The sequence below is a fragment of the Aotus nancymaae genome, unplaced genomic scaffold, assembly GCF_030222135.1.
Source record: "Aotus nancymaae isolate 86718 unplaced genomic scaffold, 86718_ANA_hifiasm-v0.15.2.pri h1tg000057l, whole genome shotgun sequence".
Classification (NCBI taxonomy): domain Eukaryota; kingdom Metazoa; phylum Chordata; class Mammalia; order Primates; family Aotidae; genus Aotus; species Aotus nancymaae.
The window spans coordinates 22,787,147-22,803,807 of record NW_026988471.1 but is presented as its reverse complement, the minus strand read 5'-3'; the positions used below and the strand labels follow the sequence as shown (position 1 = coordinate 22,803,807).

The following is a 16,661-nucleotide window of genomic DNA, read 5'->3' as shown; positions in this document are numbered from 1 at the left end:
TCCTCAATCTTGAAACAATTTCAAGTCATCACTGATAGAAAACTCTATCGTCTAAGCGCAGTGATTTAAACCCGTAATCCCAACACTTTGGGAGGCTGAGGAGAGAAGATAACTTGAGGCCAGGAGTTTGAGACCAGCCTGGGCCACATAGTGAGATCCCCCATCTCCATTTTTTAAAATAAATGATTTTTTTAAAAAAACCCCGACTATGGCAGTTCTTCTCACCCTACACCAACAGAAAGAAAAATGTTTGAGCACATTGCCCCAGGCTCCTCTGACCTATGCATGACCTACATGTAACCTACACCAATAAGTGGGCTGATTTTAAAACCTAACTGGTGTTTCTAGTCAGTTACAATAAATGTTGATGAAATAAGCACAATATCTGGAAACAAGTTCAGAATCATACATTCTTCTCAAAAGTAATTCCTCAATGTAAGTCAGAACAAGTCTAGGTGAAACTAAGCAATGTGTGTGAAAACAAGTCAGAATCACACATTGTTTTCACAAGGAACTTCCCAATGACTTCAAGCCCGTAACATCTTCATTTGTTCAGATGCACAAAGTGCAAAGTGTTCTGTTTCCATCCGGGTGATTGGAGCTCATTCCTCTTGCTATAGTCCAAACAAAGATTGCAAGAGCACGTCAGTGCTCAAATCCCACATTTGATTGCTAGGCTGTAAGATTTGGACCCTATATTTCTTTAGTTATGCAGAGGAGGATTCTGAACCTGAGATGAGTGGCAGGTAATATGTACTTTGCAGGATTGCTTAGAGGATTAATGGTTATAATTTAAATATATATACAGCCAGGCACAGTGGCTCACACCTGTAATCCAATCACTTTAAAAAGCTGAGGCAGGCAGATCACTTGAGGTCAGGAGTTCGAGACCAGCCTGGCCAGTAAGACAAAACCCCGTCTGTACTAAAAATACAAAAATTAGCCAGGCGTGGTGGTGAGCACGAGAATCATTTGAACCCAGAAGGCAGAGGTTTCAGTGAGCCAAGATTGTGCCACTGCACCCCAGCCTGTGATAGAGCGAGACTCCATCTCAAAAAAAAAAAAAAAAAAAGTATATAGAACAAGGCCCAGCATGTAAAATGCTCACATTGTAGCTATTATGTTTATCATTCACCTAGCCACCTGGAACCCTCCTTTCCACTCTTTCCCAAGGGCAACTGGCTTGTGTGGTCCTTAGAGCACTTCCTACCTACAATAAGGATGGACAGGAATTTGTCAAGCACAGAGCCTTTATTTTACATATTTCCAAAGAGGACATTGTGAGCAGCCAACAGAATTTATAAGAGAGAAAGTGACAGCAAAGGTAACTGGCTCAAGTCCCTCTGTGTACGCCATGTACATTTCATGTCTGAGCACCTTGTGTGTGGCTTAAGTGAAGGTAAGGCAGTATAGATTGTGCGAACAAGAGGTCTATGTTCTGTCATCAAGAAAGGCTGCTACATGCATCACACAAAATGCAAAACCTGAAATGCTTCAATCTGCAACCGAAGTTTCCTCAAGCAAGAATTCGCATGAACACTGACGAACACACACAGAGCAACTTGGGCAGAGAGAACAGATGATGCCATGGGGCAGTGAGGTCAGCACACTGATCAAGAGCCCCAAACAGGAGGAGCCGTCCCAGTGGCAGAGCAGGCTAGGAGGGAGAGCAGCAGCCATCTCCAGCCACCTCGAGTTCCTTCCTGCCTTCACTCTAAGTTGAGCAGCTCCACGTCAAAGATGAGGGTGGCATTGGGAGGGATGACACCAGGGTGGCCCGTGGCTCCATATGCCACATCAGGGGTGCAGGTCAGCTTCGCCCTCTGCCCCAAGCTCATCTAGCAGGGATGGGGGCAGATGGGGAGAGGAGAAAGAGGACCCAGCTTGATTTAAAAGAAAAAAGTTAGATGACTATGGCATTTTCCCAAACCATCCTCAGTGTTAACTCTGAAGATCTGAGATGAAAATCTTACATGTGATACATAGAAATTGTGCTAAGAGCGGTAACAAATGCAGATTCTGCCTCAGCAGAGATGTGACTGTGGGGCAGTAACCCTTACAAAGTGGTCTCAAATTCATACATCTGACAAACATTACTGCTTACTCAATTTCTGTATGACTGAAACACTTCCATTTGTTCATAGTTGTTCCTCACCCTCTTCCAAAGAATAGGCCTCTTTAGGAAAGAGGGTGTATGAATAGCACAGGTACATACTTAAGTAGGTGACAGGAGCAGTTCATTAAAGTGGCTTAGAGACTAGAGACACCAGCAAGGTGGCAAGGGCCTCTTACAAGACCTATTGTGGCAGGCCGCGTTGGCTCACATCTATAATCCCAGCATTGGGAGGCCAAGGTGGGCAGATCTCTTGAGTCCAGGAGTTCAAGACCAGCCTGGCCAATATGGCAAAACTCAGTTTCTACTAAAAAATACAAAAAAAGGCCGGGCGCGGTGGCTCACGCCTGTAATCCCAGCACTTTGGGAGGCCGAGGCGAGTGGATCACGAGGTCAAGAGATCGAGACCATCCTGGTCAACATGGTGAAACCCCGTCTCTACTAAAAATACAAAAAATTAGCTGGGCGTGGTGGCGTGTGCCTGTAATCCTAGCTACTCAGGAGGCTGAGGCAGAATTGCCTGAACCCAGGAGGAGGAGGTCGCAGTGAGCCAAGATCGCGCCATTGCACTCCAGTCTGGGTAACAACAGTAAAACTCAGTCTCAAAAAAAAAAAAAAAAAAAACAAAAAAAGTAGCTGGGCATGGAAATGGGAGCCTATAATCCCAGCTACTTAGGTGGCTGAGGCAGGAGAATTGCTTGAACCCAGGAGGTAGAGGTTGCAGTGAGCAGAGATTGTGCCGCTGCACTCCAGCCTCAGTGACAGAGTGAGACTCTGTCTGAAAAAAAACACCAAAAACAAAACCTTTTGTAAGGGAGCATCATAGGACTTCACAGACAGACCAAGGAAGGAGAGCTTGAACCAGGGTGCATCACAGCAGTTGTTGAGAACCCGCTCAGTATTAGTGGGACAAGTGGTGAAATTTTAAATTAAATTCTAATTCTATTTAATTAGAAATTACATTCTAATCCAATAAATTCTATTTTTGAATTTTGAATAATCAAAAATTTGAATAAGTAAGAAATATTATATCGATGTGAATGTCCTGGTTTTGATCATTGTACTATAGCTATGCAAGAAGAGGAAGCCGGATAGAGTATAGAAGAACTCTGTACTATTTCTGTAATATTTTTGTAAGTCTGAAATTCTTTCCAAAAAAGCAAAAAAAAAACAAAAAATCTTCTTGGCCTACTGCACCCAAAGTCTTCTGCCACCTCAGTCTCAGACAACTGGTAGACCTCAGCTAGTTTGTTTTTCGTTTTGTTTTTTAAGACACAGTCTCACTCCCTCACCTGGGCTGGAATGCAGTGGCATAATGTCTGCTCACTGCAACCTTTACCTCCTGGGTTCAAGTGATTCTCCTGTCTCAGCCTCCCAAGTAGCTGGGATTACAGGCATGCACCATTGTGCCTGTATTTTTAGTAGGGATGGGGTTACCCCATGTTGGTGAGGCTGATCTTGAACTCCTGGCTTCAAGTGATCCATCCCACTCGGCCTCCCAAAGTGCTGGGATTACAGGCTTGAACCACTGGGCCTGGCACTCAGCTTGTTCTAAGCAAGCCTACAGGAATGTGCTTGGGATGAGAGCCCCCCCGGGAACACAAAAGAGGCATGCTGGCAAGGAGAGGGGTGGGGGCGCAAAGCCAGGAAGGGACACCAGATGGCGTTGCCATGGCCTGGCGGTAGAGTCAAACCTGTAGTGGTCTGTGAGCGGGTGAAGGTGGAGGTGGAGGCAGAGTGCTGAGCCCAGATCCCCAACTCCCCAGATCCCCTTTAATGCAAATCCTCATCCTACCTGGGCTGCGCCCTCTTCGAAACCTTTGATGACTTCCTGTTTGCCAATTCTGAACTTGAAAGGTTTGTTTCTGTCTCTGGATGAATCAAATTTCTTCCCATTTTGGAGCATTCCTGTTAAAGCAAGAATAGGGTCATGAGTTAACTCCCGATTCAGATTCCACGTCTAAAATGGAATGCCTTTTCTGCACACACCTGCTCATCTTCCGATCCTCCCATCCATCCTGTTGCCCAAGCAGGAAATCTGGACACTTCCCTCGGCCTTACCCCCACATACTGCCTATCACCAGGTCCTCCATATCTTTGGACTCCACCTATTTTCTTCATTTCTTTTATTTATTTATTTAGAGACGGAATCTCACTATGTCACCCAGGCTGGAGTGCAGTGGCACAATCTCAGCTCACTGCAACTTCTGCTTCCAAGGTTCAAGCAATTCTCCTGCCTCAGCCTCTCAAGTAGCTGGCATTATAGGCACCTGCCACCACATCTAGATGATTTTTGTATTTTTAGTAGAAACGGGGTTTCACCAAGTTGGCCAGGTTGTTCTTAAACTTCTGACCACAGGTGATCCACCCGCCTCAGCCTCCCAAAGTGCTGGGATTACAGGCGTGAGCCACCATGCTGTGCCTTTTCTTCATTTCTATTACCACCACCAAGTCACCAGCTTATCTCACCTGTGCACAGGAACAACCTCTGAACTGGGCTTTTTGATCCTCTTTTACTCCCCTCCATGTCATTGTCCACTTGGCATCCAGACTGACTTTTTTTTTCTTTAAACACAAATCTGATTCTATTACTCCCCTGCTTGAAATACTTCAATAGCTCCCCAGGGCAGAATCCAAATGCCTACCTTGCATACAGGCACTTCACGATCCGGCTCTTGCCTGCTTATAACCCTCTCTGTTCTCCCCTCCCTACCCTTCTCTCTGTGTCCTATTCAGATCATGCTTTTCTCAAATTCCTCTGCACTTTTCAACTTTTTTTTCTTTTTTGAGACGGAGTCTCGCTCTGTGGCCCAGGCTGGAGTGCAGTGGTATGATCTCGGCTCACTGCAACTTCTACCTCCCAGGTTCAAGCAATTCTCCTGCTTCAGCTTCCTGAGTAGCTGGGACTGCAGGCACCTGCTACCATGCCTGGCTAATTTTTTTGTATTTTTAGTAGAGAAGGGGCTTCACCATGTTGGCCAGGCTGGTCTCGAACTCCTGACCTCAGGTGATCCGCCCACCTCGGTCTCCCAAAGTGCTGGGATTACAGGCGTGAGCCACTGCGCCCAGCCAGACATTTCAACTTTTTTATGCCACTTCCTCCACCTAAAGGTCTGTTTTCCCAGCTATTCCAGCCTCAGGTTGAGTCCTCACATAAGGTTCCTAAAGCTTCCTAAGTTTCCCCCAAAAGGCAAAACTCAAAGGTTACATCATCCGTTACTGCAGGGAACAGTGTAAGGTGACTTAGCTGGTCAGAGGTGGCCTCCTGACTCCATACTAATAGGGTTGTTTGAAACCAGAACCCCCAGGTGCTGGTCCAGCGGTTCTGGGTCGCCCAGCCTCTGCTTCAGATGCCTGTCATCCGATGTCCACATGTCATCTCAGTCCAGCAGCCCAAGGCCCAGCAGCTATTCTCAATTCTTATTGGTGATTCTGACTCAAAGATCAGACCTTCTACAAATGATGCGGTTCCACGACTGCTCCTAGCAGTCCCTGGACCACCACAGAAGGCCATTTGGAAGTAGAGAAAGACCTTGCTTGTAAGTCCAGAGACTGAGTTTTGACTTCACTCTGAAACTAACTCATTGTGAGACACTGGGCAGATCACTTCCTCTCCCAGGGCCTCAGATTTGCCATGCTTAACGTAGGAAGTAGAGCCAGCTTAGTGTCCAAGAATCCATGATGCCACTTCCTAATTCCTACAACTAAAATGTATATTAGAGAAACTGTCTTATTTAACTACTTTCTGAGTAGAATACATTAGGCTTTTGCCCTGGGTACTAAATGAGGCAAAGGAGAAAACCCTTCTGGCTACACAGAGGTACATGCAGATGGATGCTAACAAGATCAAATACTGACTCGTGCATTTGCGCCGGGTGCAGTGGCTCACACCTGTAAAATCCCAACACTTTGGGAGGCCGAGGCAGGTGGATCACAAGGTCAGGAGATCAAGACTATCCTGGCCAACATGGTAAAACCCTGTCTCTCCTAAAAATACAAAAATAAAATTAGACAGGCATGGTGGCATGCACCTGTAGACCCAGCTGCTCGGAAGGCTGAGGCAGGAGAATTGCTGGAACCCGGGAGGCAGAGGCTGCAGTGAGCTGAGATTGAGCCACTGCACTCCAGCCAGGGCGACAGAGCAAGACTCCGTCTCAACATATATACATACATACATAAAACTGGTGCATTTGCTAAGGTTGCTAAGATATTCAAATATACAGAGATACTTATGCATGTTCACGTGCACTTATGCACTCACACGCAGGAGAAAAACCCTGGTGGCCAAACGGATGCTAAGAAAATGTTTAGATACACAGATACATACTTATACAAATATGCACACAGATATGCACACATTCACACACTCCATTTATAGACCAACTTCCCTTTCTCATTCCTTACTTTCTTCAGGTTTCATGTGACTTAACCTACTTTGGATAAATAACTTCAGTTATCTATTGCGACAAGTTCAGCCACAACCATGCAGTCTAGAACCAGACCCACCTGTATGGTGATTTGATTAGACAAAGATGCCACTGCAATGCAGCAAATAAAGGATGATTTTTTTTGCATTAAGTTTGCTGGGTCAACAGTATATTCACAAGGGAAAAAAAATGAACCCTAACCCTACCAAATCCACACAAAAAATCAATTTCAAATGAATCATAAACCTAAATGTGAAAGATAGAACAATAAAGCTTTTACAAGATAATAAATAGAAGGATATCTCATGACCTGGAGACAGACAAAGATTTCTTTCTTTTTTTTTTTTTTTTGAGATGGAGTCTTGTCTCTGTCACCCAGGCTGGATTGCTCTGGCTCGATCTCGGCTCACTGCAACCTCCGCCTCCTGGGTTCAAGAGATTCTCCTATCTCAGCCTCCCTAGTAGCTGGGATTACAGGCATGTGCCACCACGCCTGGCTAATTTTTGTATTTTCAGTAGAGACAGCATTTCACCATGTTGCCCAGGCTGGTCTCAAACTCCTGACCTCAGGTAATCAACCCGCCTCAGCCTCCCAAAGTGCTGGGATTACAGGCGTGAGCCACTGCAACGGGCCTGACAGATAAAGATTTCTTAAAATGAACACAGAAAGTTCTAACCATAAAGGAAAAGACTGATAAGTCAGACTTCATCAAAATTAGGAACTTCTGTCAGGCTGGGTACAGTGGCTCACACCTGTAATACCAGCACTTTGGGAGGCTAAAGCAGGAGGATCACTTGAACCCAGGGCCTGGGAAACATAGGGAGACCCCCACTCTCTATAGAAAAATTTAAAATTAGTCACAGTGGCATGTTCCTGTAGTCCCAGCTACTTGGGAGGCTGACATGGGAGGATACCTTGAACCCAGGAGATCAAGGCTGCAGTGAGCATGATCCTAAAGCCTGGAGCCACTGAACTCCAGCCTGGGTAACAGAGTGAGATCCTATCTCAAAAATAAAAAAGAAAAAATTTTTTGAAAAGAAAGAAAAGAAAAAAGAAATAATCAAAAAAAAGAACTTCTGTTCAAAAGATACTATTAAGAGAGTAAAAAGGCAAGCCACAGTGTGGGAGATGTTTGAAATAGATACAATGAACAAAAGACTCACATCCAAAATACATACCAAACTCCTATAAATCAATAAGAAAAAGACAACCTAATTTTTAAAAATGGACAAAATTAGAGCAGTCTAAAGATGATATCAAATGGCCAGCAGGCACATGAAAAGGTGCTCAATTTCATTCATCATCAGGGAAACACAAATCAAAACCATAGTGACCAGCATGGCCAACATGGCGAAACCCCATCTCTACGAAAAAATACAAAAATTAGCTGCGTGTGGTGGCATGTGCCTGTAGTCCCAGCTACTTAGGAGTCTGAGGCATGAGAATCGCTTGAACCCGGGAGGTGGAGGTTGCAGTGAGCCAAGATCGCACCACTGTACTCCAGCCTTGGCAACAGAGCAAGACCTTGTCTCAAAACAAAAACAAAAACAAAACAACACAATGAGATACTACCGGGCACTCACCAGAGCAGGCCAAAACCAAAACAAGGCCTGACGCGGTGGCTCACGCCTGTGATCCCAGCACTTTGGGAGGCCGAGGCAGGTGGATCACCTGAGGTCAGGAGTTCGAGATGAGCCTGGCCAACATGGTGAAACCCCGTCTTTACTAGAAATACAAAAATTAGCTGGGCATGGTGGCACACGCCTATAATCCTAGCTACTCAGGAGGTTGAGGCAGGAGAATCACTTGGACCTGGGAGGCAGAGGTTGTAGTGAGCCAAGATCGTGCCATTACACTCCAGGCTGAACAACAGAGACTCTGTCTCAAAAAAAAAAAAACTTGACAACATCAAGTGTTGTCAAGGTTCCTAAGGCTTCCTAAGTTTCCCTCAAAAGGCAAAACTCAAACGTTACATCATCCCTTACTTCAGGGAACAGTGTAAGGTGACTTAGCTGGTCAGAGGTGGCCTCCTGACTCCATACTAGTAGGGTTGTTTGAAACCAGAACCCCCAGGTGCTGGTCCTCAGCATCAACTGGCACTCTCCTACACAGCTGCTGAGTGGAAATTGGCACAACGACTTTGGAAAGCTGTTGGACAGAACTGGTAATGCTGAGCCTAGGTATAACCCTGTACCCCACTTCTGGGTATATACCCAACAGAAACATGCACATATGTCTGTACACATGTACACTAAGAGATGCCTGCAAGACTGATCAAGGTGACACTATCTGTAATAACCAAAAACTATGAACAACCCAATGTTCATCTGCAGTAGAGAGGATACATAAATTGTAATATACTCATACGTTAAAATGCTGTAGAGGAATAAATCCCTCTGGATATATCTCACAGACATGATATTGAGTGAAATGAGCCTAACATAAAAGAGTATATACTCTATGGTTCCATTTATATGAAGTTCAAAAATAGGCAAAATCAATCCATGGAGACAAAAATCAGAATAATAGTTGTCGGCCAAGTGCAGTGGCTCATATCTGCAATCCCAGCACTAGGAGGCCAAGGTGGGAGGATGGCTTGCATATAGAAGTTCAAGAGCAGCCTGGGCAACATAATGAGATCCCCATCTCTACAAAAAATGAAAAATTAGCCAGGTATGGTGGCTTGTGCCTGTGGTCCCAGCTAGTCAGGAGACTGAAGCAGGAGGATCACTTGAGCCTGAGAGGTCGAGGCTGCAGTAACTGTGATCACTACTGCACTTGGCCTGAGTGACAGAGTGAGACCCTGTCTCAAAACAGCAACAGCAATAAACAAAAACAAAAACAATGATAGCTACCTCTAGAGAGGTGGAATGACCGGAGAAGACACTGGGGAGACTTTTTGGGATGCTGGTAATGGTCTATGCTTATCTGGGTGGTGGTTACATAAGTGTGATCACTCTGAAAAAATGCATTGAGCTGGACATCTTACATTATGTTCTCTACTGTATTTATATTTAACTTAAAAGTTTACCAAAAGGGCCGGGCACTATGGCTGATGTCTGTAATCCAAGCACTTTGGGAGGCCAGGAGGGCAGATCACGAGGTCAGGAGATCGAGACCATCCTGGCTAACACAGTGAAACCTCATCTCTACTAAAAACACAAAAAATTAGCTGGGCATGGTGGTAAGCACCTGTAGTCCCAACTACTTTGGAGGCTGAGGCAGGAGAATAGATTGAACCCAGGAGACAGAAGGTTGCAGTGAACAGAGATCGAGCCATTGCACTCCAGCCCTGGGCAACAGAGCAAGACTCTATCTCAAAAAATAAAAAAGAGAGAGAGAGATCAAGAACATCCTGGCCAACATGGAGAAACTCCATTTCTACTAAAAATACAAAAATTAGCTGCGCATGGTGGTGTACGGCTATAGTCCCAGCTACTTAGGTGGCTGAGGCAGGAGAATTGCTTGAACCCAGGAGGCAGAGGTTTCAGTGAGCCAAATCACTGCACTCCAGCCTGGGCAACAGAGCGAGACTCTGTCTCAAAAAAAAAAAAAAGTTTACCAGAAGTCCCACAATCTCCTTCTGTGTTTGATAAGACAGTCTCTCCCGAGACCAGAGCCGCTGCCCTATGTATGTATTGTGAAAGGACTTTGCAAAAGGATGTTGTGGTTTCAGTAACTTGATAAATACTAGTCTATCTACAACATGTAAAATTGATAAATCAATTACACAAGTCAGAGGCCCCAGAGGACCCATGGTAATTAGGCCATATCACCAGGAGATAAAACACGGTCCAGCCCACTGACGTCAGCGACCAGCCACATAACTGCTGAAAACATCCACACCGTCTGCCTAGAATTAACCTTGTGCTTCACACTGGCCCACAGAATTGCTAAAAATGGCCCCATCTGAATATGTCCTAGGAATTAACCAGGCCTTGCTGTCTGCTAAGTGGCTGTCATTGAGTTTGCTACTTCAGGAAGCAGGTCACAAGGCAGGGTGCTCACCCCCCTGGGAACAAACACCTGCTCATGATCTTCCTGCCAGCAGTCCTGAAGAACCCAGCCCACCTCGCCTGCAGATAAAGAGCATCTAACAGGGATCAGCCCCGCTCCGGGCTCCCCCAGCACCCAGAGACAAGCACTGTTCCTCAAACAGCATCGAAGCCTCTGCATGACTTGTCTGTCCTCTCTCTTCCTCCTCTTCTTAATGATACTGCAGGATGGAGAGCAAGTCTGCTGGGAGCTCTAAGAGGGATTTCCAAATATCAGGCAGATCGAGCAGGGACAGGGGCTCCACCATGACCACAGCAGAAGGAAGGGGACTGAAGTTGCCTGACTCACCTAGAAGCTGGCACCATGGATGGCCCTTGCTGGTAGAAGAGGGGAAGAGCTGGCCTCCAAGCCTCCTTTATCATTCCCACCAGACTGGCTGGGGGGAGTAGGGGAATGGCTGGTCACAGGGAGACCCTGCTGCCTTGGGCTTTAGGCCTGATCCAGAGACAGGCACCTCTGGAGAGAAGCTCAGAGGACAGTTCTGCCTTGGGAGGGGCAGGACTGGGTGGGGGCCGAGGGGGTGAGACTTACCTGTGTAGTGCACCACACATGTCTGGCCCTTCTTGGGGAATGTCCTTCCTGCAGGGAGACATGAGAGCAGATGAAGGAGTAGTGTATTGGAAAAACACCTGGGACATTAAGTATGATCCGACCAAGAGTTCCAGCCTGCATTTGCCTCCACACCATGGAGACACCTGGGGCCCTAATTCTGGCTCTGGGTCCTGTATGACCCAGAACGAGTCACGTCACCTCTCTGGCCTGGATTTACTTTACCCCCTTGGTTTTCTCCACTCTGCACTCTCCTGGGCTTTCCCACCACCCCACCCCCATTTTCTTTGATTGCTCCTTTTACTTCACTTCATCCATTCCACAGACGTTTACAGTTGGCCTTCTGTGTGCCAGGACTGGACCAGACTTTAGACATGCAGAGCAACATATGAACTCAAGAGGAAGGTATGGAAATAGACACACAAATACCAGATAATAATGCAGATTCTACTCCAATGATTATGAATAAACATAATCATTTACAAATATTTGCTGAGAGGCCAGGTGCGGTGGCTCACATCTGTAATCCCAGCACTTTGGGAGGCTGAAATAGGAGGATCACTTGAGCCCAGGACTTCCAGACCACCCTGGGCAACATAGGGAGACCCCCATCTCTAAAAAAAAATTATTTTCAATTAGCTGGGTGTGGTGGTGCACACCTATAGTCCCAGCTACTCGAGAGGCTAAAGTGGGAGGATTGCTTGAGCCCAGGAGGTCAAGGCTGCAGTGAGCTGTATTCACGCTACTGCACTCCAGCCTGGGTGACAGAGCAAGACCCTGTCTAAACAAACAAGCAAACAAAACAAAACAAAACCACACATATTTACTGAGTACCTACAATGTGCCAAGCCTGTGCCTGATCACAGGGATACAGCAGTGAACACTACAGAAAAGACCTCTATCCCTATTCTTTTAGAGTTTACTTTTTTTTTAAGAGTAGGGGTCTCAGTGTGTCACCCAGGCTGGAGTACAGTAGCATGATCTTCGCTCAGTGTAGCCTTGACCTCCTGGGCTCAAGCAATCTTCCTGCCTCAACCTTCTGAGTAGCTGGGACTACAGATGCATGCTGCCACACCAAGCTAATGAAAAAAAAATTTTTTTTTTTTTTAGAGACAGGGTCTTGACATGTTGTCCAGGCTGGCCTTGAACTCCTGGGCTCAAGAGATCCTCCCATCTCAACCTCCCAAAATGCTGAGATTATAGGCATGAGCCACTACACTCGCCCTGGAGTTCATATTCTAATGGACAGAGACAATACTTAAATACACAAAATGATTATGGTTCATGATGAGTACTGTAAACAAAATATACATAATGATGTATTAAAGGGAGATGCAGTGGGACAGGCCATTTCAGAAAGAGTGGTCCAGGATGGCCTCTTGGAGAAGGTGCCGCTGGAGCTGGGACTTGAAGGATGAGCAAAATACCGGGAGAGTGCACTTGGGGAAGGAGTAACAAGTGCACAGAGTCAGTACATTTGCAGCCATTGAGGAAGCCAGGTGCTGGAAAGAAGGGAGGGAGGAGAGAGATGGGAAGGAGATGGGTCATGCAGGCCTTGCAGAGCGGGATTTAATGCTAAGTGCAATAGTAAACCACCGGAGGGTTTTAAGCCAGAGAATGACATAATCCGAATTAAGATTTTATAAGATCACTCTGGCTGCTGTGTGTAGGATGGACGGTTAGGCGTCTGTTGCAATAATCCAGACAAGAAATCAATGATAGCTTGATTTAAGGTGGCAGCAGCAGAGAAGAGAGTGAAATAGACTGGAGACATATTTTGGAAGCGGAGCTGACAGGGTGTGCAATCGGATTGAAAATGGGGTCCAGGATGAGGACAAAGGAGACAACAAGAACGATGCTTGGGTTTTCTGTTTGGGCAACTGGATGAAGAGTGGAACTATTTCTTAAGATAGGGAAGACTGGGGAGGAACAGATTTGTGCGGGTGGCAATCTTGAGATGCCTATTAGACATCTGCGTTTATATTGCAAGTAGGGAGATGAAGAGTCTGCACTGGAGGTATAAATTTGGCTAGAATTTAAAGCTATGGGGCTGGATAACAAAGCCTAGGGAAGGCTAACCACAGAGCCAACATTTAGAGGACTCTATGGGAGCCTGGAGGAGGGAGCAGCTAACTGACCGCAGAAGTCAAGGAAAACATCATAGAGGAAAGAATGATGAAGCTAGGTCTTGAAAGACAAGTAAGAGTTTGCCAGAGGAAGTTAAAAAACACCATCTGGGAAGAGGGAACATGTATGTTCAAAGGCCTGGAGTCCAGCAATAGCGGGAGCCCTGTCTGTTTCAACGCTGTCACCCTAGAGTCTAGCACACACGTTCAATAAATATTTGCTGAAACGAGTGGTGTGTTTCACAACTTGCAGGCAGCTTGAGAAAAAGTTGGTGGTGGGCTTAGGGACAGGTGGTCAGAGAGGACGCTCTAGTGTGGAAGATGAGAAAAGACCACAGCACCAAAGGCCCCTCTGCCTGAGGGAGAGAGAAAAATCATTAAAATATTTTCTGCCTAAGGGAAAGGCATGATCAAATACGCATTTTAAGAAAAGTCTTCAGACTATGATGTAGAAAGGGAGTGAATATGAGATTGGGGACGATATTGAAGGCAGGGAGGAGAGACTGAAGATGGGGAGACCACATCAGGGGCTGCTGGGGGATGACAAGGTCTCAGGGAGATGCTTTCTGCGACCCAGCACCAAGGTTTCCTGCGTGGGCAAAGAAGCCTGTACCCCAGGGGAGATCCGAGGTAGTGGTTGGGATTGGACAAGGAAGATGGCCTGGAGCCAAGAAGTCTCCCAATTTCCTGGGGAGGGGAGCTGTTCATATTAATAATATCTGATAAGAAGTTTGCCCATCAAACCCTGCAGACAGTGGGGGCTTTGGTATGAATTAAATTTCAAGAAATAAAGAAATGGCTATTCCTTGCATACCCAGGCCCAGTAATACAAGGGGTTGGGAAAGTGAGACACAGAACGGGGATAAGAAGGATCACTCAGGGGAGAAGGTGGGAAGCATGAGTTTTGTTTTGAACTTGCTGACGAGGGCACACCCTGGGATGTCCAGGGAGAGGTCTGGCAGGTCGGAGGGCTGGGCTTAGAAGCTTCATTGTGGAGGCCATGGGAGTGGACAGGGCGGCCAGGGAGGCCAGGGAGTCTGAATGCGGCGGGAGGATAAAGCGAGATGCGGAAGCGAGCAAGGGAGCGCTTCCCCCTTCCCCAGCCTGGGTCTGTCCCCACAGCCGCTCGCAGCCGGCCCGCAGGGGCCCGACGGGAGGCCAGGCGGGGGACGCGCTAGGAGGAAGTCCCGAGCAGCGGAGACCGGAGAGCAGGTCTTCCCTGGTTTCCAGAGCTCGCTGAGCAGGATAGGGAAAGCGAAGCAGAAACCCAGCCTTGGGTGTCTGCAGCAGCGGAAAACTGAGCGGTTGCAGCCGCAACAGCAGCAGTCCCGGGCGGTGGTGGGCCGCAGACCCCGCCTGCGGGCTATAGACCCCCGCCTCCGGGCTCTAGACCCCCCGCCTCCGGGCCGCAGACCCCACCTCCGGGCTGCCGCCTACATTCCCAAAGGTGAGCGCGGAAGAGGATGGTGGACGGTCTCTTAAACCCCCAAGAATCCCGTCCGGGGTCTCCGCCAGCCTTCCCCACCCAGCCCCCCCAACCCTTCAGGACCCTCCGCGCCACCTCCGAATCAGACCCCCACCCGCCGGGCTCCGCCCCGGGACCACTCCCCTCCCCTGGCTCCGGAGGGAGCCCGGTACCGTCTCCCGGGGAGATGGTCTCGATCTCCACGCCCATAGCGGTCCCACAGGCCCCGCCTCCGGGGGTCCCTGCTGCTGCCCGACCCCGGCTCTGCTCCGTCCCCGGCCCCGCAGTCGCTCCCGCTCGCCTCCCTGCCGCCACTGCAGAGCCGGAGGAGGTGCGGCTGGAGTCGGGACCTGCGCGGGGAGGGGCCACTGGGAAGGGGGCGGCGGGGCGGAGCCGCGCGGAAAGGTGGGGTCGACCGGGGCGGGGCCCGGGGGAAGGGACCCCGCCCGGCTGTTTGCGAGCCTAGCCCCGCTGACGACAATAACCCACTGACCGGGGAGCGTGGTGAGCACCCCCTCATCCTCCATTCATCCGTTCATTAGCCCATCCGTCCAATACACATTTATTTAGCATCGAATCTGTGCTAAGCTCTGGGGAGTTAACGCGGTCCTACAGACTTGTGGGGAGTGGGGGAAGAGGAGAGGCAAAGGCCGACAATTAAACCATCACTTCATTTTTATTTTTATTTAGAGAGAGGATCTTGCTCTGTCGCCCAGGCTGGAGTGCAGTGGCGCGATCATTAGCTCACAGCAACCTCGAACTCTGACGCTCAAGCGATCCTTCTGCGTCAACCTCCCAAGTAGCTGGGACTAGAGGGGCGAGCAACCACGCCCAGCTAATTTTTTATTTTTTATTTTTATTTTTTGTAGAAGCAGGGTCTTGCTGTGTTACTATCTAATGAAACCATCACTTTAAGTAGATGCGCTCAGTGCCCTGCAGTTCAGAGCAGAGCGTTGCGGAAGCACCGGAGAGGTTTCTACCCTCGCTAGGCGTCCTGGATCTGTAGGAGCAGAGCTGGGGGAGGGAGGGAGGACATCAGTCCTTGCTGACTCTCCCCCCACACCACTAAACCCCTGTAGTTCTGCTCCACGCACATTTATTGGGTACTCAATTTTCAAGGCAAAGAAATGCGCCCTGGGGATACCAATTGAATTAACACAGGATGGCTGTCTTCCAGGTACTACGTCTGAGAGGGACGGGGATACACAGTTACCGCATGGAGTGATTAGGACTGTGGAGTGAATGAATGAATATGTAAATGAATTCTACTTTGAGTTCCTCCTCCACCTAAAAAGACATTCAGGAATGTAGAAAAATATTTTCTGGAGGAGGTAACATTTGTTTGAAGGGTAATTAGGACTTTTAAAACTCCCCCCCCCCATTATTATCTGCATTGTTCCAAAAATTGTTGTGAGGCCGCGCATATCAATTTTTGGAACAATGGCTCACACCTGTAATCTCAACACTGGGAGACCAAGACAGGAGGATTGCTTGAGCCCAGGAGTTCGAGACCAATCTGGGCAACATAGAGAGATTCCGTCTCTATTTTTTTTTTTTTTTTAAGACAGAATCTCACTCTGTTGCCAGGCTGGAGTGCAGTGGTACGGTCTCGGCTCACTGCAACCTCTGCCTCTCGTCTCGTGTCTCAGCCTCCCAAGTAGCTGGGATTACAGGCGTGAGCCACCAAATCTGGCTAGTTGTTGTATTTTTAGTTGACACAGGGTTTCACTATGTTGGCCAGGCTGGTCTTGAACTCCTGAACTCAGGTTATCCACCCGCCTGAGCCTCTCAAAGCCCTGGGATTATAGGCATGCTGTCTTTATTTTTTAAAAAAGAAAAACATAAACAAAAACAAAAACTGATGTGAAAGTATGATTCTGCTAAGTGGCACTGGAAGATAGGCATGGGGAGAAAACCCTGGCAA

At 47.7% G+C, this 16,661-nt stretch overlaps 1 protein-coding gene across 2 annotated transcripts; it reads right to left on the bottom strand.

The window, feature by feature from the left end:
• Positions 1 to 1,232: 1,232 nt before the first annotated feature.
• On the bottom strand, positions 1,233 to 15,055 carry FKBP1B (FKBP prolyl isomerase 1B). 2 transcript variants are annotated; one of them, XM_012453335.2, is made up of 4 exons: positions 14,911 to 15,055; positions 11,129 to 11,176; positions 3,909 to 4,021; positions 1,233 to 1,883 (listed from the first exon to the last, which is right to left on the bottom strand). In XM_012453335.2, exons 1-4 carry the CDS (start codon positions 14,945 to 14,947, stop codon positions 1,839 to 1,841), a joined length of 243 nt encoding a protein of 80 aa, XP_012308758.1. In that variant the 5' UTR covers positions 14,948 to 15,055; the 3' UTR covers positions 1,233 to 1,838. The 2 variants fall into 2 exon arrangements, with proteins under 2 accessions (XP_012308758.1, XP_012308757.1); XM_012453334.3 differs by having other exon boundaries at positions 1,233 to 1,838.
• Between the last annotated feature and the right edge of the window lie 1,606 nt (positions 15,056 to 16,661).

Coding starts and splice junctions, on each gene's coding strand:
- FKBP1B (XM_012453334.3), bottom strand. CDS start 14,947: ATGGGCGTGGAGATCGAGACCATCTCCCCGGGAGACG. Junction 11,177..14,910: donor GACCATCTCCCCGGGAGACG/GTACCGGGCTCC, acceptor GTCTCCCTGCAG/GAAGGACATTCCCCAAGAAG. Junction 1,839..3,908: donor TCGAAGAGGGCGCAGCCCAG/GTAGGATGAGGA, acceptor CATCCCTGCTAG/ATGAGCTTGGGGCAGAGGGC.